This window comes from Seriola dumerili, unplaced genomic scaffold (assembly GCF_002260705.1).
Source record: "Seriola dumerili isolate Sdu_G_001 unplaced genomic scaffold, Sdu_1.0 BDQW01000565.1, whole genome shotgun sequence".
NCBI classification, from domain to species: domain Eukaryota; kingdom Metazoa; phylum Chordata; class Actinopteri; order Carangiformes; family Carangidae; genus Seriola; species Seriola dumerili.
Genome location: NW_019174820.1, coordinates 1,271,956 through 1,293,853, shown reverse-complemented (window position 1 = coordinate 1,293,853; position 21,898 = coordinate 1,271,956). Strand labels below are relative to the sequence as shown.

General features: G+C 42.8%; 1 protein-coding gene across 1 annotated transcript in view; it reads left to right on the top strand.

The window, feature by feature from the left end:
* Positions 1-4,422: 4,422 nt before the first annotated feature.
* Positions 4,423-21,898, top strand: part of sptbn5 (spectrin beta, non-erythrocytic 5) — a 46,763-nt gene continuing 29,287 nt past the window's right edge. The window contains exons 1-20 of the mRNA XM_022764718.1: positions 4,423-4,518; positions 9,220-9,423; positions 9,522-9,638; positions 10,144-10,301; positions 10,731-10,959; positions 15,557-15,643; positions 15,760-15,867; positions 16,287-16,371; positions 16,836-16,969; positions 17,070-17,290; positions 17,824-17,962; positions 18,098-18,244; positions 18,337-18,579; positions 18,812-19,015; positions 19,167-19,373; positions 19,473-19,641; positions 19,950-20,080; positions 20,779-20,991; positions 21,164-21,316; positions 21,725-21,855. Of these exons, the coding sequence (XP_022620439.1) occupies positions 4,423-4,518; positions 9,220-9,423; positions 9,522-9,638; positions 10,144-10,301; positions 10,731-10,959; positions 15,557-15,643; positions 15,760-15,867; positions 16,287-16,371; positions 16,836-16,969; positions 17,070-17,290; positions 17,824-17,962; positions 18,098-18,244; positions 18,337-18,579; positions 18,812-19,015; positions 19,167-19,373; positions 19,473-19,641; positions 19,950-20,080; positions 20,779-20,991; positions 21,164-21,316; positions 21,725-21,855 (3,176 nt within the window). The remainder of the gene's footprint in view (positions 4,519-9,219; positions 9,424-9,521; positions 9,639-10,143; positions 10,302-10,730; positions 10,960-15,556; positions 15,644-15,759; positions 15,868-16,286; positions 16,372-16,835; positions 16,970-17,069; positions 17,291-17,823; positions 17,963-18,097; positions 18,245-18,336; positions 18,580-18,811; positions 19,016-19,166; positions 19,374-19,472; positions 19,642-19,949; positions 20,081-20,778; positions 20,992-21,163; positions 21,317-21,724; positions 21,856-21,898) is intronic.

Genomic DNA, 21,898 nt, shown 5'->3' with positions numbered 1-21,898 from the left:
GGGAACATCTGTACAGTCAGCAGTCCTCTCTGTCTCTCATTTAAACTCCTCAGTGAATAAAGTCAAACATTTCATTCTGATCACTTTCTCTGTAAAGACGCTTCACTCAGTCAAACTGTTCATTCAATGACAAATCAAACCTGCATTTATCTGAATGTACAAGTTGTTATTTTTGTGAGTTTGGTGTATTTTGTATTCCTCGTTGTGTGTGGATGTGTTTCCTGATGATGCAGCTCCGCCTCTCGTCCTGTCCGCAGAGCTGGAGACTAATAAAGTTTATTCAGTACACACACTTCAGGTTGTGGTGGTTAAAGCTTCATTTACATTTTACTTCAGATTCACGTTTTACATGGAAAAACATTCAGAGCATGAAATGTGATCCATGCATACACGGCCAAAAGTATGTGGACACCTGAACATTACAGTCATGTGATGGACCAGCTGTTGGGTGATGAGTCTGCATCACTTTAATGTAGCAGCTGCTAAAGGTGGAACTGATTTTACCTACTTTAAATTTTCCCAAGTCAAGAAAGTTTTCTGTTCATCTGTAATAATTTAATTGTTGATTAGATTTTTTATAATTAATCTGAATCTATTCTTACATATAAAGACATATATCAAAATTAAAAAGCAAAACCAGATAAATTAATAAATTCAATAAATGAATAATAAATAAAAATGACATTATTGTCCAGGAGAAATAAAATCACAGAAGTTTTAAAAAAGAAATGATGGTGCAGATGAGTTAAGATGAATTGTGACTTTCTGCTTGTACGTCAAAGGGCAAATTCACACAAAGGACTCCCAGTTAACACCTACACAGGGACTATTTCTTCAGCAGAAAGTAGTTCCGGTTACAGCTGCCTCCAGGGTTCTCAGTGAGACAAACAGTGGTAGTTACATAACGTCCTGTTTCCCTGTAGAAGCTGCAGTCAGGTTGTGTTGGCAGGATGAGGGATGCACCAGTGTCATTAGTCTTAATTCAGAAAGGAAACACACACACACACACACACACACACACACACACACACACATATTCTCAACAGTTTCCTCCTTCCTACTGTTTCCTCTGCAGATTGATGTCCCTTCAGTGAATAATAAATCATGAAGACCGGCAGGAAGTGTTTGTTTGATTAAACCGTGTGTCTGCTCAGTGTGGTGTGTTCGTGTGCGTTCAGCGTCTGAGTGAGAAGCTCTGCAGTTTAAAGGGAGGTCAGAGTGACAGGAGACGACAACCATCAACCGCAACTGACACGTGTTTTCAATCCTTCAGAGCCATTCAACAAATCCTCTGGTTTCCTGACCTGCCATATTGTGTGACAGTGAAGTTCTGTGGGATTGTTTTGAAAGAAATGACCTTGTTGGTGCATTCAAGGAAACTATAGTTAAACTCACGTCATCAGCGACTGTCACCTCTGCATGTAAACGCTTTAAAATGAGCTCAGCTGAAGAGTTCATCCACCAGAGGAACTGAACACTGAATCCATAATATTTAAACTTTGTTCCACTCAGAACGTTCTTAGAAAGTTCCACCGCAGCTTTAAAAATGTGAGTTAACTGAACTCAGGTTTAAAGCTAAAGATATTTTCTTCTTCTTCTGTGGTTTATTTGAAGTGTTGATCCATAAGAAGATATAAAAACCATCTCAGTGTAGTTTCACATCTCCTCTCTCACCAGGACTTCACATGTTACAGACACAGCAGGTCTGATGACAGGATAAGTGACTCATTCACTCATTCACTCATTCACTCATTCAACGAGCTGAGTGAACTTCAGCAGGCCATTCATTCATTCACCGCAAATTAAAACTGGACATAAACAATTAACAAAACGAGACATTCTCCTGTCATTCAGCTCACTGTGACGTGTGTGTGTGTGTGTGTGTGTGTGTGGGGTTGTTGTGTGAACTTTGACCCCTACAGGTTTCTGCCACTGTCAGGTGGATCTGCTCATGCTGTAAATCCAATGGCTTCAAAGTTCACACCACACACACACACACACACACACACACACACACACACACACACACACACACACACACACACACACACACACACACACACACACAAATCACGTGAAAACGCGGGTTTTCTATAGTGACAGTTGGTTCAGACTCTCTCTCTCTCTCTGTGTTGGATCAGAGAGAGATTTGTTTTTCCAACACGTCTTTGGATCTCTCACTCTGTCTGAAACAATAAGGACAAGACTGGAAGGTAAGCAGCAGCTTCTCCTGCTTCTCCTTTCGTCTTTCTTTGTGTCTTTAGTTTTTATGTCGATGCCAAAGAGTCAGACATCAGTGAGTGTGTCTCTGTGTCTGTGTTATCTCAGTCCTTTAGTCCTCAGATTGTGCATCTATAGATACATACTCATACATACTTCTACTTTGATGCTTTAAGAACATTTATCTGTTGATACTTGAATAAATACAATTAGACTTTTACTTGTAATGGAGTATTTTCACCGTCGTATCAGTGACTTTTACTTCAGGATCTGAGTTCTTCTACCGCCAGAGGAAACTCAATCCACCTTCCAGCACTTGACTCGTGTGTTTTTGATAGTTACTGGACAACAACAGAGCTGTGTGGCACAGAGGACTGACAATCAATTGATCCACAATAATCAGTTCACTGCTGGTTTGGCTCTGCACACGGTGTTAATTGATAAAATAGAACAAACATGCTCGAACGAACATCAGGGCTCAGAGCTGAACGTCTCCAAGAAATCAAAGAACTAAGAGTTATGGGCCTGCAACACACACACACACACACACACACACACACACACACACACTGGGTGAATGACTGCCTGGATTATGACAGCTCAGGTATTTTTACAGCAGCTTGCACCTGACGTGTGACTGCTCCTGTCAGCAGAACGAGAAATAAACTCTGTCGACTCAGTGAACGTGAACTCAGATCAGACGCCTCTGTTACCAACAAGCCCTGAACGCACCAGAGGTGGCACATCCTCTCCTCAGGTCACAGTGACCACCTGTGCTATTAGCTCGGCTGCTAGCCTCACGCTTTTGACAGGAAGTCGAACGAACGTGAACAAAATCAAAACAAAACCTGTATCAGAGGTCGTAGGTTCCAGCTGTTTGTTCCAGCTGTTGTTGTATCCATGGTGACCGTCGGCGGCCGCAGCTCCACTGATGGAACCAAAATGGCGAATGCCGTGAAGTGGCATGACGTCACAGACACTTACAGACAGATATTTCACTATAACTGAGAAGCTAAAAACATGAAGTCTAATGGAACGATATCTGTTGTCTCTGCTGGTCACCGTGGAGACAGTAGAAGAAGAAGAGATCAGACTGGCCAGCTCTTTAGTCTCTTTCAAGTCCCTTTCAAAGACACTTTTTTAAAGGTGAGATTTTTGAAGTCGTCACCCTGTTTCTTATCAATTAATCTAATTATTTTAGACTGTTTTACCTCTTTTTTCTCACTCATTCTCAGCGTTACTCCAGCTGATTTATCCAGAACAAATTCTCCACAACAATCAACTCCTGATTTTTGTGAGACTTGATTGTGTTTCAGCTCGTGGCCTTCATGAGAGTCGTCATAAAACACATCACAAGGAGCTTTTTAATGAGATCTGTGTGAGCCAGCAGCCAGTCACACACCCACACGTGGATGAGCCGGGTACGTGGTCATCACATTCCTCAGCCGGCACAATTACAGACGCTGTATATGAGCCATAAACAGAAGAAGAGCATGCAGGGTGTGGAGGAGGCGTTAATGAGACACACTGTTGTCTATTCACCTCTTCAGACTTTCTCCCTCAGACGAAGGTGAAGCGTCAGAGATCCTCACTCTGTCGTTATTCTAGAGATCCTCCGAACCTTCAGTCAGCAGGAAGGTGTGAAACCACAGGACCTGCAACCTCTGGCAAAATATAATAACAATAATAATAGACTTTATTTGTACAGCACCTTTTAAAACAATGATACAAACTAATTTACAAAGTAAAAACACATTAAAACAAATCAGCACAATTAATTAAATGCAATAAAAAAATAAAACTTTTGGGGTTTGTTGGTTTATAAAGATGTTACTGATTCTGTGAGCCTCAGGTTTCCTCAGTAATTACCAGCTTTGAAATGTCCTGATCTCCCTGTATATTCTAATGACCCCATGACCTTTCATCTAGTGCATTCAGTTTCTAGAACTGTGTGTATCTTCATATTTCATCCTGTATTTAATAGTTTGCTGTATTTTCATGTCATATATAATTATACGCTCATATTCTGCATAAGTAAAGGGGATGTAAAAGTCTTTCTTTTATGCATTTCAAACATCATGTTGTGTTCATGTTAGTCGGTTGTACTTTTGTCCTTGGAGGTTTCTATACCTGTGAAAATGAAGCAGAACTTTGTCCCTTTTCACCTTGTTTGAAACTGTGTTTGTGCCTCCGCCGGTCAGGATGGAGGCAGACGAGGACGGGGCGGGCCGGGTCAGGGAGCTGCAGGAGCAGAGGATGGCGGTCCAGAAGAAAACCTTCACCAAGTGGATGAACAGTGTTTTCTCCAAGAACAAGGTGAGACAGAACAGATTCAGTTCATTGTGTCGTCCATCGTCCACCACAGGGACCTGAGGACGTATGTAGGTTTGTTTCTTTAATTTGAGTGAACTGATCTTCATTTTATAGAAGTTCCAAACGATTTTCAGAATCACAAACTTAAAGAAAAATCACAGAGAGAAGAAAAAATACAAGAATCAGTGATTCTCAGGGAATATTAAATGTATTATGACAAAAATTAAACAACATATCCTCAGAAATGACCACAACATCTACAGAAACAAAAAAGAAAATAGTATGAACATAAAGAGGTTATGAGAATGGGAAAAGTTAGTTAATCATATCAAGTGAATGAATTATAAATGGTGGTGAAACTGCAGCCAGACTGTTCACATCAGTTCCAGGTTTCCACCTTGTTTTACAGCTTCCTCACAAAGCCACAGGAAACCTCTGTGATTCAAGTCACAGCTGGTCACCATTACAGTAAAAACGACTGAATTAGATTTAAATCAAGTTGTCAAACCATCAGAGAGAGAACGTCTGCAGTGAGCCGGTCAGAAACCACCGTGGACACAGAGAATCCTGGTGTCTCCTCTCTGAAGAAGTGACAGGGAACCTTAATAGTAGATGAAAAAAATCAGATTCCCTTCTGAGGTGTCGAGTGTTTCATACGCCAGAGGTTTTCTGTTTGTGCTGCTGTGATGATGTCAGTGTTATTCTGTTCTGAGCCACGTTCCTGTCTGATAAGCAGCCATTAACTGCAGGCATTCGGCTGGTAACACAAAGACAAGAACATTAATCATCGGTCATGATAAGTGACTGTTTGTCAGCCTCCAGACCTGCTGATCTCCAGTTACTTTTCAGATTAAGATTTTACATGAAAACACATGGCGAGTTTTTAAATACAACATAATGTTGGCGAATGTTTTCCATTCATCATCTCATGGCCCTTGAGATTTATCTGGTGACTCTTTGGAGGGGCCCGACCCCTAGGTTCCTCCAAAACAAGAACACTCTTAGTTATAGAGCACTTTTCTTCTGTTGATCTTTCACTGGTAATGAAGTATTTATACAATGAGTACTTCTTCCTCCACAGACAATAATTCAGAAACATTGTGGGGTAAGAAAATGCACGTTGTTTTTTCTCCAGCTCTGTCTCGTGTCCTGTGGATCAGGTTTAACAGATTCCTCTCGGTCCGTGTAGCTCTGGCATGATTTCATGTGTTTAGCTCTGATAAACTGGATGCCAGCTGTTGGCTGAACACTGAGGCCTGCCGCTGATCTTCATTCCCAGAATTCCTCAGGGGTTTCTGCAGGAGGGCGGTGGGGAGAGAAAAACCACAGAGCTCTCACTCTGTCGCTGTTTCCATCCACACATTTACTTCATCTTCTTATCCAGCTCAGGACCTGGAGCTCAGAGAGGTCATGTGTTCTGTGATATTACTGGAAACTCAGTTGGTTTATAATGGCGCAATGAGTTTACACACTAAATTAAACTCTTTTAGGCGCAAAAAAACTTAAATAAAAGTTTAACTTTAAATCTTCCTAATTTCCCCTCTTTGAAACTAAAGAATAACAGAGAAAAAGTGAGTGTCCACATACTTTTGGCCGTTTACAGTATATTAGTGTTGTTGTAATGTGTCTCCCGACCACCGGTGGCAGCACTGAGCGCATTGCTGCTGAGACAGTGAGGAAGAAATCCCGCGCCATGTCTAAATTCACCTGTTTGTGTGTGGACTGTAACGGAAGTCGGTCGCTCTAGGTCGGAATAAATCAAGTTTTCTGTCTGTATACATCTACCTGAAATCTAATTTTCCCGCCTTCTTAAATCACTAAAAAGATTGTGTTTTCACTGGTGAGTCTGTTTTCATTAATCGTAAACAGTTGTATAAATGCCCAAGGGACTAAAGCGACAGGGTTCATTACACATCAATCTATGTCCATGATATAAACTATGATGGCGGTTTCATAGCCGGACTGTAGCTAATTAACAGTAGCATGATTATCAATTGAAATCCAACCGCGGTTTGAGTCTTTAAAGTTTTATTTCGGGAGTTTTCGCCGATGTCTGTAAATCTACCATAGTTAATAAAAAGGTTGTCCCCGCGTTAAACAATGTTTAAATCGAACGTTTTCACCGAATGTGAACTAAGAAAATTTGTGTTGGCTAACGACAGTAGCTTAGGGAAAGGTATGCTAGTGCAAGTTAGCTTAAATGCTAATATTAACCTAGCTAACCAAGCTACAGGTAAAAACATTCCTGGTTATTTATATTTTTCATACTGACATTAATTTGCATTTAAGTAAAATAAATGAATAAATTACCCATACAGTGTTGGAAGTTAATTAAGTCTATTTTATTCTATTTTTTTCCATGTCAGAGAAATATTGAATATTGTGCTTTTTACACTAATAAATCTAACAGCTATAGATTCAGTGATATAGATTTAATATGTAAAAGATCTTACAATGTGATCATGTTATGAAATATATAGTGTATTCACAGACAGAACTAGGCAGCAATACATGAAGTAGTTAAAATTAGTAGAACTGCATCAGTGACTTTATTTTGATCATTAAATAATAACTTTAGTGATTTTTTAAACAATATAGATTATGTGATTTTCTTTGCCATAGATGATGGTGAATTGAATATTGAACAGTAAACATTTGAAGCATTTGAAGATGTGTCTTTGATCTGTGGTAAATTTTAAAAGGCTTTTTATGACATGCTACAGACAACATGATTAATTAACTAATTGAGAAAATAATACACAGATTAAAATAATCATTAGTTGCAACCCTAAAAATGATCTCCACCACAATCCATAAAGTTATTGATTAGCTGATTAATCAACAAGTAGAGTGACAGAAAGTTTTGATAATCAATTAATTGTTTAAATAATTTGTCTTATTATGTCAGTGTTGCATGATAGTAAATTTAAACAAAATAAAATTAGTAATTTGAGTAAGTGTAGTAATTTTCCATGTGTTTGGAACAGTTTTGATGGGCATTTTATGCTGTTAATTGAGAGAGTAAATGATTGATTACTTAATTATAAAAATAATTGCTAGTTGCAGATTTGATGCTTATTTGTATTCTGATTGGGTTAAAGCTAGTTTTCTATTCTTGTCATATTTTGTCTCATGTGATGAACTCTGTGTGACAATGTTATCACTGGCAACAGGAAATCAAACCCAGGTGATTGTATAAAAGGTTGTTTCCTCTTGTATGGTTTCACATTTACTGTACAAACACACACTCAGGAAAAACAGAGTTACTAGAAATCCTACAGCTCAGTGTTACACCCAAACACGTCATCAGCTTTTTAAAGCTAATGGTCTGATGGCAGAAATCCAAAAATATAACCACAGCCAAACCATCCATTAAAGGCTTCCTGCTGACAGACAAACGAACAGGGAGGAAACAAATATAGAAACTCCAACAAGGAGCATTTCTTAGACTTCAAACTGATCCAGCAGCTTGATGAACTTTAACTAATTTATCTCATTCTCTATTTATTTAGATTTACTGAGATAACATACAACGGTCTTTGTAGTAAGATTAACAAGCCTTGACTGTCCATGTCCTTTTTAAAATTGTTGCAACAGAGGTTAACAAAATTACAGACTGAGTAATAATGAATAATACAAAAGCAAATAAGTGGATAAAGTGAAAAGACAAGTATTAAAATTAAACATAGGCCTTCAACTTATGATTGTTTTCTTGATTAATCGTTTTGTTTATAAAGTGCCAGTAAATAGTGAAAACTGCAGGTTATTGAGGTGACGTCTGTAAATGTCTTGTGTTGTCTGACCCTCAGGTGAGAGGATTTGATGCTTTTCTTTTTCAGTAAACTGAATCTTTTTGTTGTTTTGGACATTTGTTCGGACAAAACGAGACGTTTGAAGACGTCACACATGAACTGTACAACAGGAACAAAGCAGCAGACCCTCACGCTGGATAAGTAGAGGGGGAAACTGGGGAAATGGACTCATGTTCAGAGTCTAAGTGGGGAACGTCTGTTGGGCTTGGTTTAGCTCAGAGGAGTCCTGAATTAGAAGACCGGTGTCAGCAGGACTGTCGCCTTTGTGGTCATGGAAGTAAATCCTCAGGTTCTGAGAGGTTCTGATAAAGGAACCGTAAATCCTTTCAGAACAAACACTTGTGAGTCTAAAGTTAGGAGCGGCCTGTAGATGACCAGGATGTCCTGAACCAGACTGGACAGAGACGTTATGTAACGCGCTTCAGGGGGAAGCAGCACTCGACTCTCGGGATGATTAAAATGCACTTTAACTTTTCACAGTGAACTTCCTGTCAGTCACAGAGCAGTGATGACACTAACTCACGTTACTCTCATCACTGCTCTGTAAACTTACTGCTCACACGACACAACAAGCAGAGGTGGAAGAATTATTCAGACCCTTCACTCACGTCAAAGTACCAGTGTATCAAAGATGCTCTGAATCCTGCATTTAAACTCTTATTTAAGTAAAAGTACAGAAGTATGATCAGCTTCATGCACTTTAATAATAAAAGTACTCGTTAGTAAGATGTCTGATTCTAATTAATACTGATGAAGCAGCGTTTACTGTTGTAGCTGCTTAATGTGAAGCTACTTTGATTAAATGACCAGTGAAGAAGAAACAGTTTAGTGTCAGAGCTCTGTGATGAAAACGCTGGTCACAGCAGAACCTCAGCTGTCAGTCCTGAACTGTCGCCACCTCCCGCAGGAGAGCGTGGAGCTGACCGACGTCTACACGGAGCTGAAGACCGGCGTCGTTCTGATCCGGCTTCTCGAGCTCATCTCCAGGGAGACGCTGCCTCCGCCCAGCCGCCGCAAACTGAGAGTCCACTGTCTGGAGAACAACAGCATCGCCATCAACTTCCTCAAAACCAAGGTAGCTCACCTGTCCAAGGCGCTCAGAAAAAACACTAAACTGTGAGTCTCATGGTCCCTCTGTCGATCTCTACACTGAACAGTCACCTTCTTCTCCGTCAGATTCGGGTGGATCTGATTGGTCCGGAGAACGTGGTGGACGGGGACCGGACGCTGATCCTGGGTCTGCTGTGGATCATCATCCTCAGGTTCCAGATCGGACCAATTAACCTGGACGAGGTGCATCAACCACAACTCGCAGTCTCTAGTTTAGCTGTGCAAATATTAAAAGTTTTATTTCCCTTTTTTAAAAACAAAAAATGTGACCTTTCCTTTCCTTCATTTTCCTTTCCTATCCTTTCCTTTCCTTCATTTTCCTTTCCTATCCTTTCCTTTCCTTTCCTTTCCTCTCCTCTCCTCTCCTCTCCTCCTGTTTCCTTCCGTCCATCTATTTCTCTCCTCATCTTTTCTCTCTTTCCTTGTCTTGTCTTTCTTGTCTTTGTCTTTTTTTTCTTCATCATCTTCTCACGTCTTCTCTCCCTCTCTCCTCCTCCTCTTTCATCCCACCTAATCTTGTTTTCTTGCTTCCTTTCCTTCTTCCTTTGTCCTACTGTTTCTCATTTTTCATCTTTTTTGCTTTATTATCTTCCTTCTTTCTCTGTCTCTCTTCCCTTTCTGTGTCTTGTCCTTCCCCTCCTCTCCCCCTCTCTCCCCCTCTCTCCTCCTCCCTCCCCCTCCCCCTCAGGCGGGAGGTGGCGGCAGTGTGGCGCACCGCTCGGCGAAGGAGGCTCTTCTGATCTGGTGCCAGAGGAAAACGTCGGGCTACGACGGCGTCAACGTGCAGGACTTCTCGTCCAGTTGGAGGGACGGACTTGCCTTCAACGCCCTCATCCACGCCCACCGGTAACACACACACACACACACACACACACAACACACACACACACACACACACACAAACAAAGCTGCAGCAGGAACCAAACACTAAATGATTTATTAAAGTTTTTATTGTGTTTCTCCATTTTTTGAGTCTCAACTTTCAGTGATGTTTGTTTGTTTGTTTGTTTGTTTGTTTGTTGTTTGTTGAGAGAATGTTGATGTAAAATCAGTGACAGTGTTTTTAAAAAGTAAGAAAATAAAACTAAACTAACACGGATCCATCTGTCGTCATCTTCCTCCTCTCTTCTTCACTAACGTTCATTATCATATGTGTCAACAAGCTGCACGTGTGTGTGCAGGTTGTACACACCTACACACTGTACAGCTGATCTAATACAGAAATCACACACACACACACACGCACTCTAACTTCCGTGTCTCTCTTCGTCCAAGGCCTGACCTTTTCGACTACCGCCAGTTCCATGGCGACGACCCCCGCCGCAACCTGGAGCACGCCTTCTCTCTGGCAGAGCGGCAGTTCGGGATCATGCAGCTGCTGGAGGTGGAGGACATGGTGGTCCCTCACCCGGACGAGAAGTCCATCATGACCTACGTGTCCCTGTACTACCACTACTTCTCCAAGATGAAGCAGGGACAGACCATCCAGAAGAGACTCGCCAAGGTCAGAGCCACGTCCACCAGGGGGCAGCACCGGACCTCCGTCCTGCAACAGATCACTTTTATAACCAGAGCATTAAACCATCAATTAGTTGGTTTTAACAGAAATGGAATCGGCAGAAAATGATACGTGATCAGTGATCAGATCTTTTCCACTTGTTGTCAGTGTGAACTGTGTGCTGTGTGGTGGAGCACGATACCAGTTTAATTACATTTCCCAGTGATGATCTGGTGGCGTAGGTATTTACTTTATCCTCCAGGTTGCGGCGCAGCGTGACCAAACGCTGCATCGTTATGTTTGACTTTTTCTTAAAGAAAAAAAAAAAGCTTCTTCACGTCACTTCCTGTCTTCAGGTTCAGGAGTAATGTGATGGTTTTTATCGGTTTGGTACCGAGGGGAAGTGGACGGAGCTGGTCTGGAGTCAGTCTCATGTCACGTATAAGCGGCACTTTTTCAGTTGTTGTCTGACCTACAGCCGCGCTCTCGACACTCGTCCTCATCAGCGCTGAAGACGTTTGTCCCTGTGTCGCCTCTTCAGTGACGCATGTCTGAAATGTTCTGGCTTGTAAAACAAAGCGGGAAAACAAGGCAGAACCCAGAACTTACTGGTTCTAACAGGTTTAGGTTATCAGCTGTTAAATGTCTATGGTGTAAAAACACTTCAATATTCTTTGAGTTTTGGATTGTTACTCAGACAAAACAAGTGATTTAAAGACATTTAATCAGCCTCTGGGAAACTGATGATGATGATTCTCTACAATCTTTCAGTGATCTTGTGAAACTTCAGAGTCAGCACTGATGACAGATCAAACTGTTGGTTCTCCCAAAAAAAATGTAAACATATAAAAGTCAAAGTGAAATTTGAATTTCTCCCTTTTGTGTTAGAGAATATAAACTGTAATATCACTGCAGATCATCTTTTCTCAGTTAATCAGTTTGTTTTGTCCTAAAAGAAAAGGAGAAAACAGTGACAGGTGCCCGCTCTGATTTCCTAAAGCCCAAGATGTTGTATTCACATTCTTGTTTTATCCAAAATCTCTAAATACTCACTTTACAATCAGATATGACGAAGAAAAGCATCAAATCATCTCAGTTAAACAACAAACATTTGGTTTTTCCTGCTTGAAAAACGACTTAAACGATGAATCAGTTGCAGCTCTGACTCAGTTTAACAGTTTTGATGAACTGTGATAAATTATCAGCAGCAGACGTGATGTCAGATGTTGCAACGGATCAGATTGAGATTTTAACATCTTGTTGATTAATTTGTTTTGATGAACTGTGATAAATTAGTAAAGTAAAGTAGTATTTGCAGTAGTAGTACTCACACACTGAATTCTAACCTTTATCATAAATCCTAGTGTCAACCCTCCAAAGCGTGGACTCCCCCGCCCTCTGCAGGCTGCTCTTGGCACTGCAGCAGCAGTCAGTGTTTAAACCTCATCCACGCTCACACGGGCTGCGGTGGAAAAGTCAAAGTAATCTCCTTTCCTAACCACTTCTCCTCCACCTTGGCATTTCCTCCTTTCCTTTCCTAAAGGAAGCTCTGGCGTTTCCTACGCTAAAGGAGATAAAATAGGAAGCACTGAAGCTCCTTTCCTCACCACTTAGAGAAGTGGGCGTCCTGTAATCCATCAGGTCCCGCCCCCTCTACCTGTCACTCAGTGTGGATTACTGCTGGATTAGAGTCAGGACTGATTGGTGCTGAGGGAGTCACTGAGGGACTCTCAGTGAATCTCAGCTGTGACACTTCAACACATCAACAACTAGATAAACAGAAGTTATAATAAACAAACATCAACACAGAAGACGTTACAGAAGATATGCTGCTCACCTGTTACAGCAGAGCTACCATCTTTATTATTATTCATATTTACAGTAATAATAGTCGTGGTGCTTCATGTTGGGGGGCGAGGTGACCGTGCAGCCTGTTGTTGACCTGTCTACACTGTGTAGCTCGCTGTGGGCGGGGCTGCTGACGCTAAGCTAATCAGATCAGATCACACACACACACAGACGCTCAGACGCTGCTGGAGGCAGCACATCAGAGACATGAGCAGTCATTCAGAAAGTCCTCTGAAACACACCTTTACCTGAACCAGGAGAGGAGAAGAGACGGGGGCGGAGGGGCGGAGCTGGACTTTTACACTTCAGCTTCAGGGTCTAAGATGTCGCACCTGACAACACGGTGAAACAGAACAAAGATTTCACTGTGGATTTAAGGACAGTTGTTGTTGGTAAAGCTTCATGTTTGATGTGAGAACAGTAGCTGCTTCTTCTCAGCTTCACGTTCATTCACAGGTTTCTGTGACGTGAGGAGAATTTAACTTTTTCATTTGTTCTGAGGGAGTTCATCTCCGTATCGTCTCTGGTTGAATCAGAACTGGTGGTAAAGTTTATAAGACTTTTGCGTCCATGTAACGTCTTTAACTGTTAATTAATTGATAAGTTACTGCGTTGAGGCTCTAAGGTTCCTGCTGTTTCCAGCAGGTAGAAAGTCTCTGTAAAGCTCTGTGTAGTGGCTCGTCTGTACCGACAGTTATTAACAGAAACTGATGGAGGATGTTGCGCAGCCCCCACCTCTCGTACTGTTGTGAATTAAAAGCCGGACTTCATCAGCAGCAGACGTGATGTCAGATGTTGCGACGGATCAGATTGAGATTTTAACATCTTGTTGATTAATTTGTTATCGGACCTCCTGATGTCGAGTTGTGATGGTTGGAGCTCGAGCAAACCAGGTATGTCCAGGTCCAGTGATTTACCTGGGGTCACGTAATGTTGGTTTCTTTGCACCAGGTGGGTTCAGGTGTATTCAGGTAGATGTCCAGCAGCTTAGGCGTCTGGGTAAAACGGTGTATCATGCACTTCCAGGTATGTAAAGGTTTCACCAGAGGCTGTCCAGGTCCAAATTGGAGGTAAAAGGTGTGCCGTGTAACGCAGGTGTGTGTGTCTAAAAGCATCTCCAGCAGGTATACATGATGTAACAGGTGTGTTCCAGGTATGTTAGCACGTTTAACAAAGGATTTATAGGCTGAGACTGGGTATGGTAAGGTATATTAAACTGTCTCTGGCAGTTTAACCTCTCGCACCAGGTGTGTCCAGGTGTTTTCAGGTATATTAGAAATTTCAATTTCAAGACTTTACAGGCTTAAATCTGAGGTAGAGGGTGTGCCAGGTGTGTTACAGTTGTGGTCAAGGCATATAAAGGCATATAGAGGCATCTCCAGAAGTTGTACTATACGCACCAGGTGTGTCCAGGTGTGTTCAGGTGTGTTCAGGTGTGTCCAGGTGTGTTCAGGTGTGTCCAGGTGTGTCCAGGTGTGTTCAGGTGTGTCCAGGTGTGTAGAGTTTTCAATAAAGGCTCAGATTTCTTAAATTGGAGTTGTGGTCGGGGTATTTAGATACTGTATGCATCAGATGTACAGGTGTGTCAAGGTGTGTTTCTAGGTGTGTAGCGGTTGCCACGCTCATCAGCTGAGCCAGGTGTGTTTTTAGGTATGTCAAGGAATCTGGAAGCATGTTGCACCAGGTGTGACGGAGGTTTCACCAAACATTTCACAGGCTGAAACTGGAGGTTCCTTGTTGTACCTGGTGTGTTCCAGGTGTGTGCATCTCCATCAGGTTCACTGTATGCTCCAGGTGTGTGCAGGTCCTTACCTGTTCTTTCCATGTTCAACAAAGATGTTTCGGGTTTAAATTAATTGGTACATCAGGTGATTTCCAGTTGAGACGTAGGGATGTTGGTGGTTTTAACGAAACCTTTCAGTTTGTTAAGGGTTTAAAAAAGCTTTAAACCGGAGGGAACAGGTGTGCCAGGTGTGTTTCAGGTGCAGTCTAGGTATGGAGAATCCAGGTATGTTAGTGGTTTCAACAATGACTATCCAGGTACCTGCTACCTGAGGCACGTGTCTTTACACTAAGTGCACCAGGTGTGTAGAAGCGACCGTCATGGCCGACAGGGTGCAGGTGTGTATGTAGACAGGTAACAGTATGTCAGTGGGAGGAAGTCTCAGCGGTCAGTGGCTGAAGAGGGAGTACAGGAGAGAATCACCCGCCACGCCTCACCACAAGGTCTGTCCCGTGTCTCTGCAGCGTCCTGTCCTTCAGTGTTTGTATGTTCACGGACCTGCAGTTCTTCTTTCTGCTGCACAAACCATCTTTATCTCTCAGACATTTCTCTGATCTTTTCCTCCTTTATCGGGGAGAAACACTCGATAATTTTCCCTTCAAATTATTTAAATGAAAGAATGTGAGGAGTGAAAACGCTGTGACTGAACTGCTCACATGTGGAACCGTTGACAAGAGGCCACAGGGAGATATTTCTTCGTGTTCGAGGGTTACAGGGAAAAGAACGGGCGAGACGACCCAAAGTAAAAAGACCAAAAATGGATTTGGTCCCTGATCACGAGATTGTAAAACTTTGCTTTGTTTTGTATTAATTCAAAACTTTTTAACCTTCAAAGACTCAGACATTACAGACGAACTTTATAATGTTGAATGTTAGATACTGGGAATCGCTGCAGCCGTCGGTGAGAGATGTTAGAGTGTAACTCTGAGGACGTGTGAGACAACAGACTGATGCAGGACTCTGTCTCCTCAGATTGTCGGGATGCTGATGGAGCTGGATGACATGAAGGTGCAGTACGAGAGATTGGTCTCAGATCTGCTGCGCTGGATCAAAACCAAGGTAACAGAACCGCCAGCGACAGAAACGCAGGACTGACACCAGAACATTAGATGACCCATGCAGTGAGTTAGAAAAGGAAGCATCAGAACGTCTCACCGCTTGTTTCCTCGCTGAAGGTGGTGCAGCTGAACGACAGACGATTCCCAAACTCTCTGAGGGAGATGCAGACGCTGATGACGGCGTTCAAGACCTACAGAACCGTGGAGAAGCCTCCTAAATACCAGGTGAGACGCCGTCACAAAGGTCGAGAGTGAAACCTGTCACACCTGCCCCGGACTCGTCTGCTGACACAGATACACCAAAAAATAAAAAATAAAAAATTATAATATATAATGATTAATAAAAACTTATTAAAGTGCAAAACTACAAAACTTTTATTAAAATGAAGTGACAATAAAAAATCCCCAGCGCTAAAATCCTGATCCGTCCCTGCAGGATTCAAGTGACTGAGATTATGAATCCAGTAATAACATATATAATTACACAGTATATAAGATTATAATAGTGAAGCTCAGGTATTTTTACAACTGCTTTTTCTGTATCTTGTCCTTTTTGTTTTTGTAACCATGGAGCTAATAAATAAAATCAATAAATAAAAAGACTTGGTGCTGATTGACATGTGACTGTGACTCTCTCTCTTTAGGAGCGCGGGGCGATTGAGGCTCATCTGTTCAGTCTGAAGACTCAGCTGGCCGCCAACAACCAGTGGGCGTACAATCCCCCGGAGGGTACGAGACACAATCTACAGACTGTGCTGCAACAATCAGTCAATTAGTTGTTTAATGGACAGAAAATGAATCCACAGCTGTTATATGTGATTATGTGATTATCAAATCATCGTTTTAGTGACTTTTTTTTAAGCAAAGGTTTCAAATATTTGCAGTTTCAAGCTTCTTAAATTTGAGGATTTGTTGCTTTTCTTCTTCACACAAAACTAAACTGAATATCGTTCAAGATGTCTCCTTCGTCTTCGTTTTCAGTGTTTAACTGTCACTTTATAAACCGAGTGATTAGAATAAATATAAATATATAAATAAATATATTCACAACAACGTTATTTTGTGATCACAGGAAACCAGAGTGATATGATTTTCATAATATACATATGAGTTTCATAATAGATAATTAGATCATTTTCTACATTATCTAATGTTGCTTTTCTGTGTGTGTGTGTGTGTGTGTGTGTGTGAAGGTAAAACCCTGAGCGACATAGAGAAGAGTTGGGTTTTGCTGGAGAGAGCCGAACACGAGCGAGAAGGAGCCCTGCAGGAGGCGCTGCTTCGTCTGGAGAACCTGGAGCAACTCGCCCAGAAGTTTGGGAGGAAGGTAAACACACCTGTCCTGATGAGCAGCTGGTGCCAGAGTGTGGGATGGATGGATGGATGGTTGGATGATGGATTCAGTCGGTTTGTCTCTGCTCTCTCAGGCAGCGCTGAGGGAGGGGTATCTGGAGGACACGGTGCGTCTGATCCGGAGGCAGGACGTCCGAGGTCTGTCCACCCTGGAGGAGGCTCAGGCAGCGGGCCGCCGTCTGGAGGCGCTCGCCACCGACGCTCTGGCCAGAGAGCCGCGGTTCAGCGCCCTGAGAGACATGGCCAAGACCGTCGAGAGAGGAAACTACCACAGCAAGGAGCAGATCATCCAGAGGTGAGAACGTCCTCCGTCAGCTGGAGGAGTGAAGGTGGAACTGGCACCAGCAGCTCCGTCAGTCTGAAGATGAGGAAGTGATTTCAGTCAATGCCAGAAAAATAACATCAGGTGTCACAGTGCAGCTCTATGATGTCATCACGGCTTTAGACATGTTTTCTCTTGTTCTGATTTTCTTAACAAGACTTCAGACTCTACAGTTAAATCTGAGGACGTGTTTTCATCAGCTGATTTCTGACCGCAGGACTTTAAGCTTCATGATGTGAAATTCTGACGGAGATGCTAACGATTAAAACTCACAAACGCAGACATGTAGAAGAGACGTTCAGCACGTTGAAACACGTTTGTAAGAGAGTTTGGTGAGTCGGAGGTTTAAGATGAGAATACAGACACTTACTAATAATAGAGTCTGTGTTTATGTTGCTGATACAGTTCTACTGTTTAAAACTAAATAACATCATCTTAATGTCAAACTATGAAGACCATCATACGGGACGGAATCATTTGTATGTTTGTGTGTTTGTGTGTCTTAGGGAGGAGAGCATCAGTCGTCGATGGAAGGAGCTGCTGCAGCAGCTGCAGGAGCAGAGGGGGCTGCTGGGAAATGTAGTTGAAACTCTCAGTGTCCTCAGAGACATCGAACTCGTCTCCCAGGAGCTGAAAGAGCTACAGGTTTGTTCAGGAGGAGACCAGGTGTGATTAAAAGTCTATATACAACAGATCTTCTTGTGTAAGATCAAAGTGATTCCCTCCCTCCCTCCCTCTCTTCTCTCTCGCTGTTCTCCCCCCTCCCCTCTTGGTCTTCAGTCCCAGGCCAGTTCCTCTGAACTGGGGAAGCAGCTGGCGGAGGTGGCGTCTCTCCTTCAGAAGCAGGATCTCCTGGAAGCTCAGATCTCAGCGCACGGTGAAACCATCGCCGCCATCAGCAGCGCAGCTCTGAGGGTACGACACCGTGTCCGGTATCACTGTCAGGTGAAGCTGTCGAAGGAGGTCAGGGGGTGAGAGAGATGTCGGCTCATCTCTGTCTCTCTCTCTCTCTCTTCCAGGGAAAAGTCAGAGACGGTCAGCAGATTCAGAGCAGAGTGAGAGCTCTCGACACTCAGTACAAGTCTCTGGTGTCGCTCAGCAGCAGCAGGAGGAGACAGTTGGAGGCTCAGTTGAGGTTGTTTGAGTTCTTCTATGACTGTGAGGAGCTGGAGGCGTGGCTGTATGAGCGCTGGTTGAAGCTGCAGGCGGCTGGACTCGGACGAGACCTCAACCACATCCAGCTGGCCCAACACAAACACAAGGTGAGACGCACAAGCTAAGATAAACTAAGATCAGCTAAAATAAGCTAAGATAAGACATGCTAAACTAAGATAAGGTGACTTAATGTCATAAGATTATATATTATTATATAGTATGGTAAATGAAATAGAATAGAAATGTAAACGACCCGAGTTACTAATTAGTGGGGATGATTCATCTACGGATGGATCAGGATGATCAACTTAATAAATGAATTTGATTTAAATCCATCAGGGGCTGGAGGCGGAGATCCAGGCTCAGGAGTCTCTGTACCAGGGGATTCTGGGTCGAGGTCAGGATCAGCTGACCAAGCAGAGTCAGGTGAACCAGCGCGCCGTCCAGAAGTGGATCAGGACCTTAAAGAAGCAGTGGAGCCACCTGACGGAGGAGGTGACGGGACGCCGCAACAGACTGCAGGCTGCCGCTACCATCAAACAGGTAACCATGGAAACGCTTTAAACTTCTACCTTATATTAATTAATACATATCTCAGTCTTTCTCTGAACCTCCTGCTGTGTCCCTGTTTATGGGGCCTGGGTCCAGGTTTCCTCAGACCTCCCTGGTTTAAGACAGATGCTCCTCTGTGCAGTACTTTGCAGATGTGGCAGAGGCCGACTCCTGGTTGAGTGACAGGAAACCGCTGCTGACCAGCGAGGATCATGGGAGGGATGAGTCGAGCACAGCGGCGCTGCTGCAGCGCCACGTGCGGTTGGAGAAGGAGATGGCGGCCTACGCCTCGGAGATAAAGAGACTGTCGGAGCAAGCGAAGAGCGCAGCGCAGCAAACCGCTCTGACTGTGAGTATAGACTCAAATCTGTGAAGCTGCGAGGGTAAGTGTCGTCATCTCGCCACGTCTGAGGGCAAAACTCTGCTGACACTTACTCTACCTGTGTAGGCGGAGCCTCACCAGAGTAAAATGATCCAATACAGCGACTCATCGGGAGAGGAGGAGGGGCCAGGATCAGCGACATCATCACCTAGCACAAAGGGTGGGAGGAGTTATGTGAGCTCCGCCCCTGAGAGACAGGAGAGCAAGGCCAAGGTCCGCTTCAGATACAGCAGAGGTACTGCAGGTCTGATCTGTGTCACTGTTAAACAGCAGAGCATGATGGGAAATGACACAAACATTCAAACTCAAACTCCAGTAATTATTAGTAAAAACCTTTAGACTCCGGAATAAAAGACTTGGGATTAGTTCATAAGTCACACACCTGTCAGTATCTGTGGTATGAGTCATTTTTACATACATGTTATGTTTTCTAGTTGGGTCTTTTTCTGGTTTATATAAAAGAATAATAGATGCTTCTGTAAGTTGTTGTTCTTGTTGCACGACCAGAGTCATTATATGAACTGATTGTTGTCTTGTGTTCAGGCCAGTTTCAATGGGATCGTAACGACATCATAACAATCGTCAGCACCGAGCCGGATAGAGACCAAGTTCTGGCCAGAGACGGCCAAGGAAACCAGCAGCTCATCCCCAAAACCTACCTGACCCTCCTCCCAGCCACCGTACGATCAATAATCAGTAACTTTTAAATAATGAATTTAACCATTGTCTCTGATCATTATAGGTGAATATGAATAGATATTGATATGTTTAGATAAATAATATTAAATGTTCCTTTTGGAGTTCCGCAAGGTTTGATGTTAGGCCCATTATTGTTTTAATTTTGACCACAGACGATAGATGTAGGGTTTCCAAAACACTCAAAATGATTTTATTTGCAGATGATATAAATTTATTTTGTTGTGGTAAGAATTTTAAACAGTTTTGATGCTGTGGATTCAGGATGAGATATTCATCATCTTTGGTGATCCTGTAAGAAAATTAATACGCAAAGGAATGAGAGGATGTTGAAATTGTCTAAAATGAAATTTTTGAATGATGAAAAATAGATAAGAACTCAAACTGCAGATAAATTATGTCAAAGTAAAAATAAATTATATAACCTTACATTACCTACAGTGTGGATGTTCAGGGAATTGCATGTTAAACAAATCCAATTATTATACTTCAGACGAGTCGTAAACAAAACTACAGAACTAATGAAGCCACTGTCTTTGAAATTAAAGAGATTAAAATTCAGAAACTTGTCAATTGTGAAACTAAAGCCACAAAACAAATTACTACCTGATTGTATCCAAAAGTTGTTTACAAGGTCATCACCTAATCTTCCTCCCGTCTTCATCACCCTGTTCAGACTGCTCCCCCCACCCCGCCTGTCTCCACCACTGGTGTGCCAGAAAGCCCGAGCAGGAAGCTGAGTCGTCCGAGGCGAAGCCGCTCGATGCGTCGCAGCACGACTGAGATCCAAACAACGATGCTGCCGGACCCACAGTACCAGAGAGACACTGTGGAGAGCACACAAACCGCTCTGGACCAGGACTACCACTCCCTGCACAACCTGGTCAAGGTGAGAGAGGGGCAGCGTGGGAAATGTAGTCTGATGATAATGGAGTTAAGATGAAATAAAACATAAAGGAAAATGATGGTAAAGATGCAGTAAATTCGGACACACTTAAAGCTACATGCAGCTTCATGTGAGGCTCCCTTAAAGTAAGTTTCTGATTTGTTGTTGTTTTCAGTCGAAGACGAGAAGTCTGGAGGAGACGCTGCGTCTGCACCGATTCTACAACGGCTGCCAGGAGTTCGAGTCGTGGATGGAGGACAAGGAGAACGTCCTGAACACCTTCAGCACCGACGCCGACAACCTGGGAGTGGTGCAGGCCAAGTATGAGGTGAAGACTTTACCCAACGTGATTACACAGCAGGGTGTGGTTTTATATCGAGTCACGTGCTGGAACTGTTGCCTGGCAACAACATCTTACTTCTGGAAATCACGTATGATTAAAACATCAATAATCAGACAGTAAATAAATGATAATCAAAGACCAGGTTTTGAAGGGTCCTCCTTACACGAGGTTTAAATATTTAAATATTGATTCTTTACTTCATACTTTATTAAGTAATGGAGCATGTTAATGGGCATTACCCACAATGCCTTAGTGCAGAGCATAACTGCATGTACATGAAGACGACGTGTGGACTGTCATTAGCAGGTGGAGATGATGATGATGATGATGATGATGGTGGTGGTGTAGAAAGACAGTCCAACAGATTTAACCTGTGTTGACTTCCTGTTTTAGAACTTCCTGACTGAGTTGGCAAGTGGGCGTGGCCGGTTAGATGACATCGTCAAAATGGCGGAGGAGCTGGTGAAGAGTCGGCACAGTAAACAGAGAGAGATCCAGGCCAGACAGAGGACGATTTCCAACAGGTAGAAACCATCAAAATCAAGCAGAGTGTAGACATGTGACCTG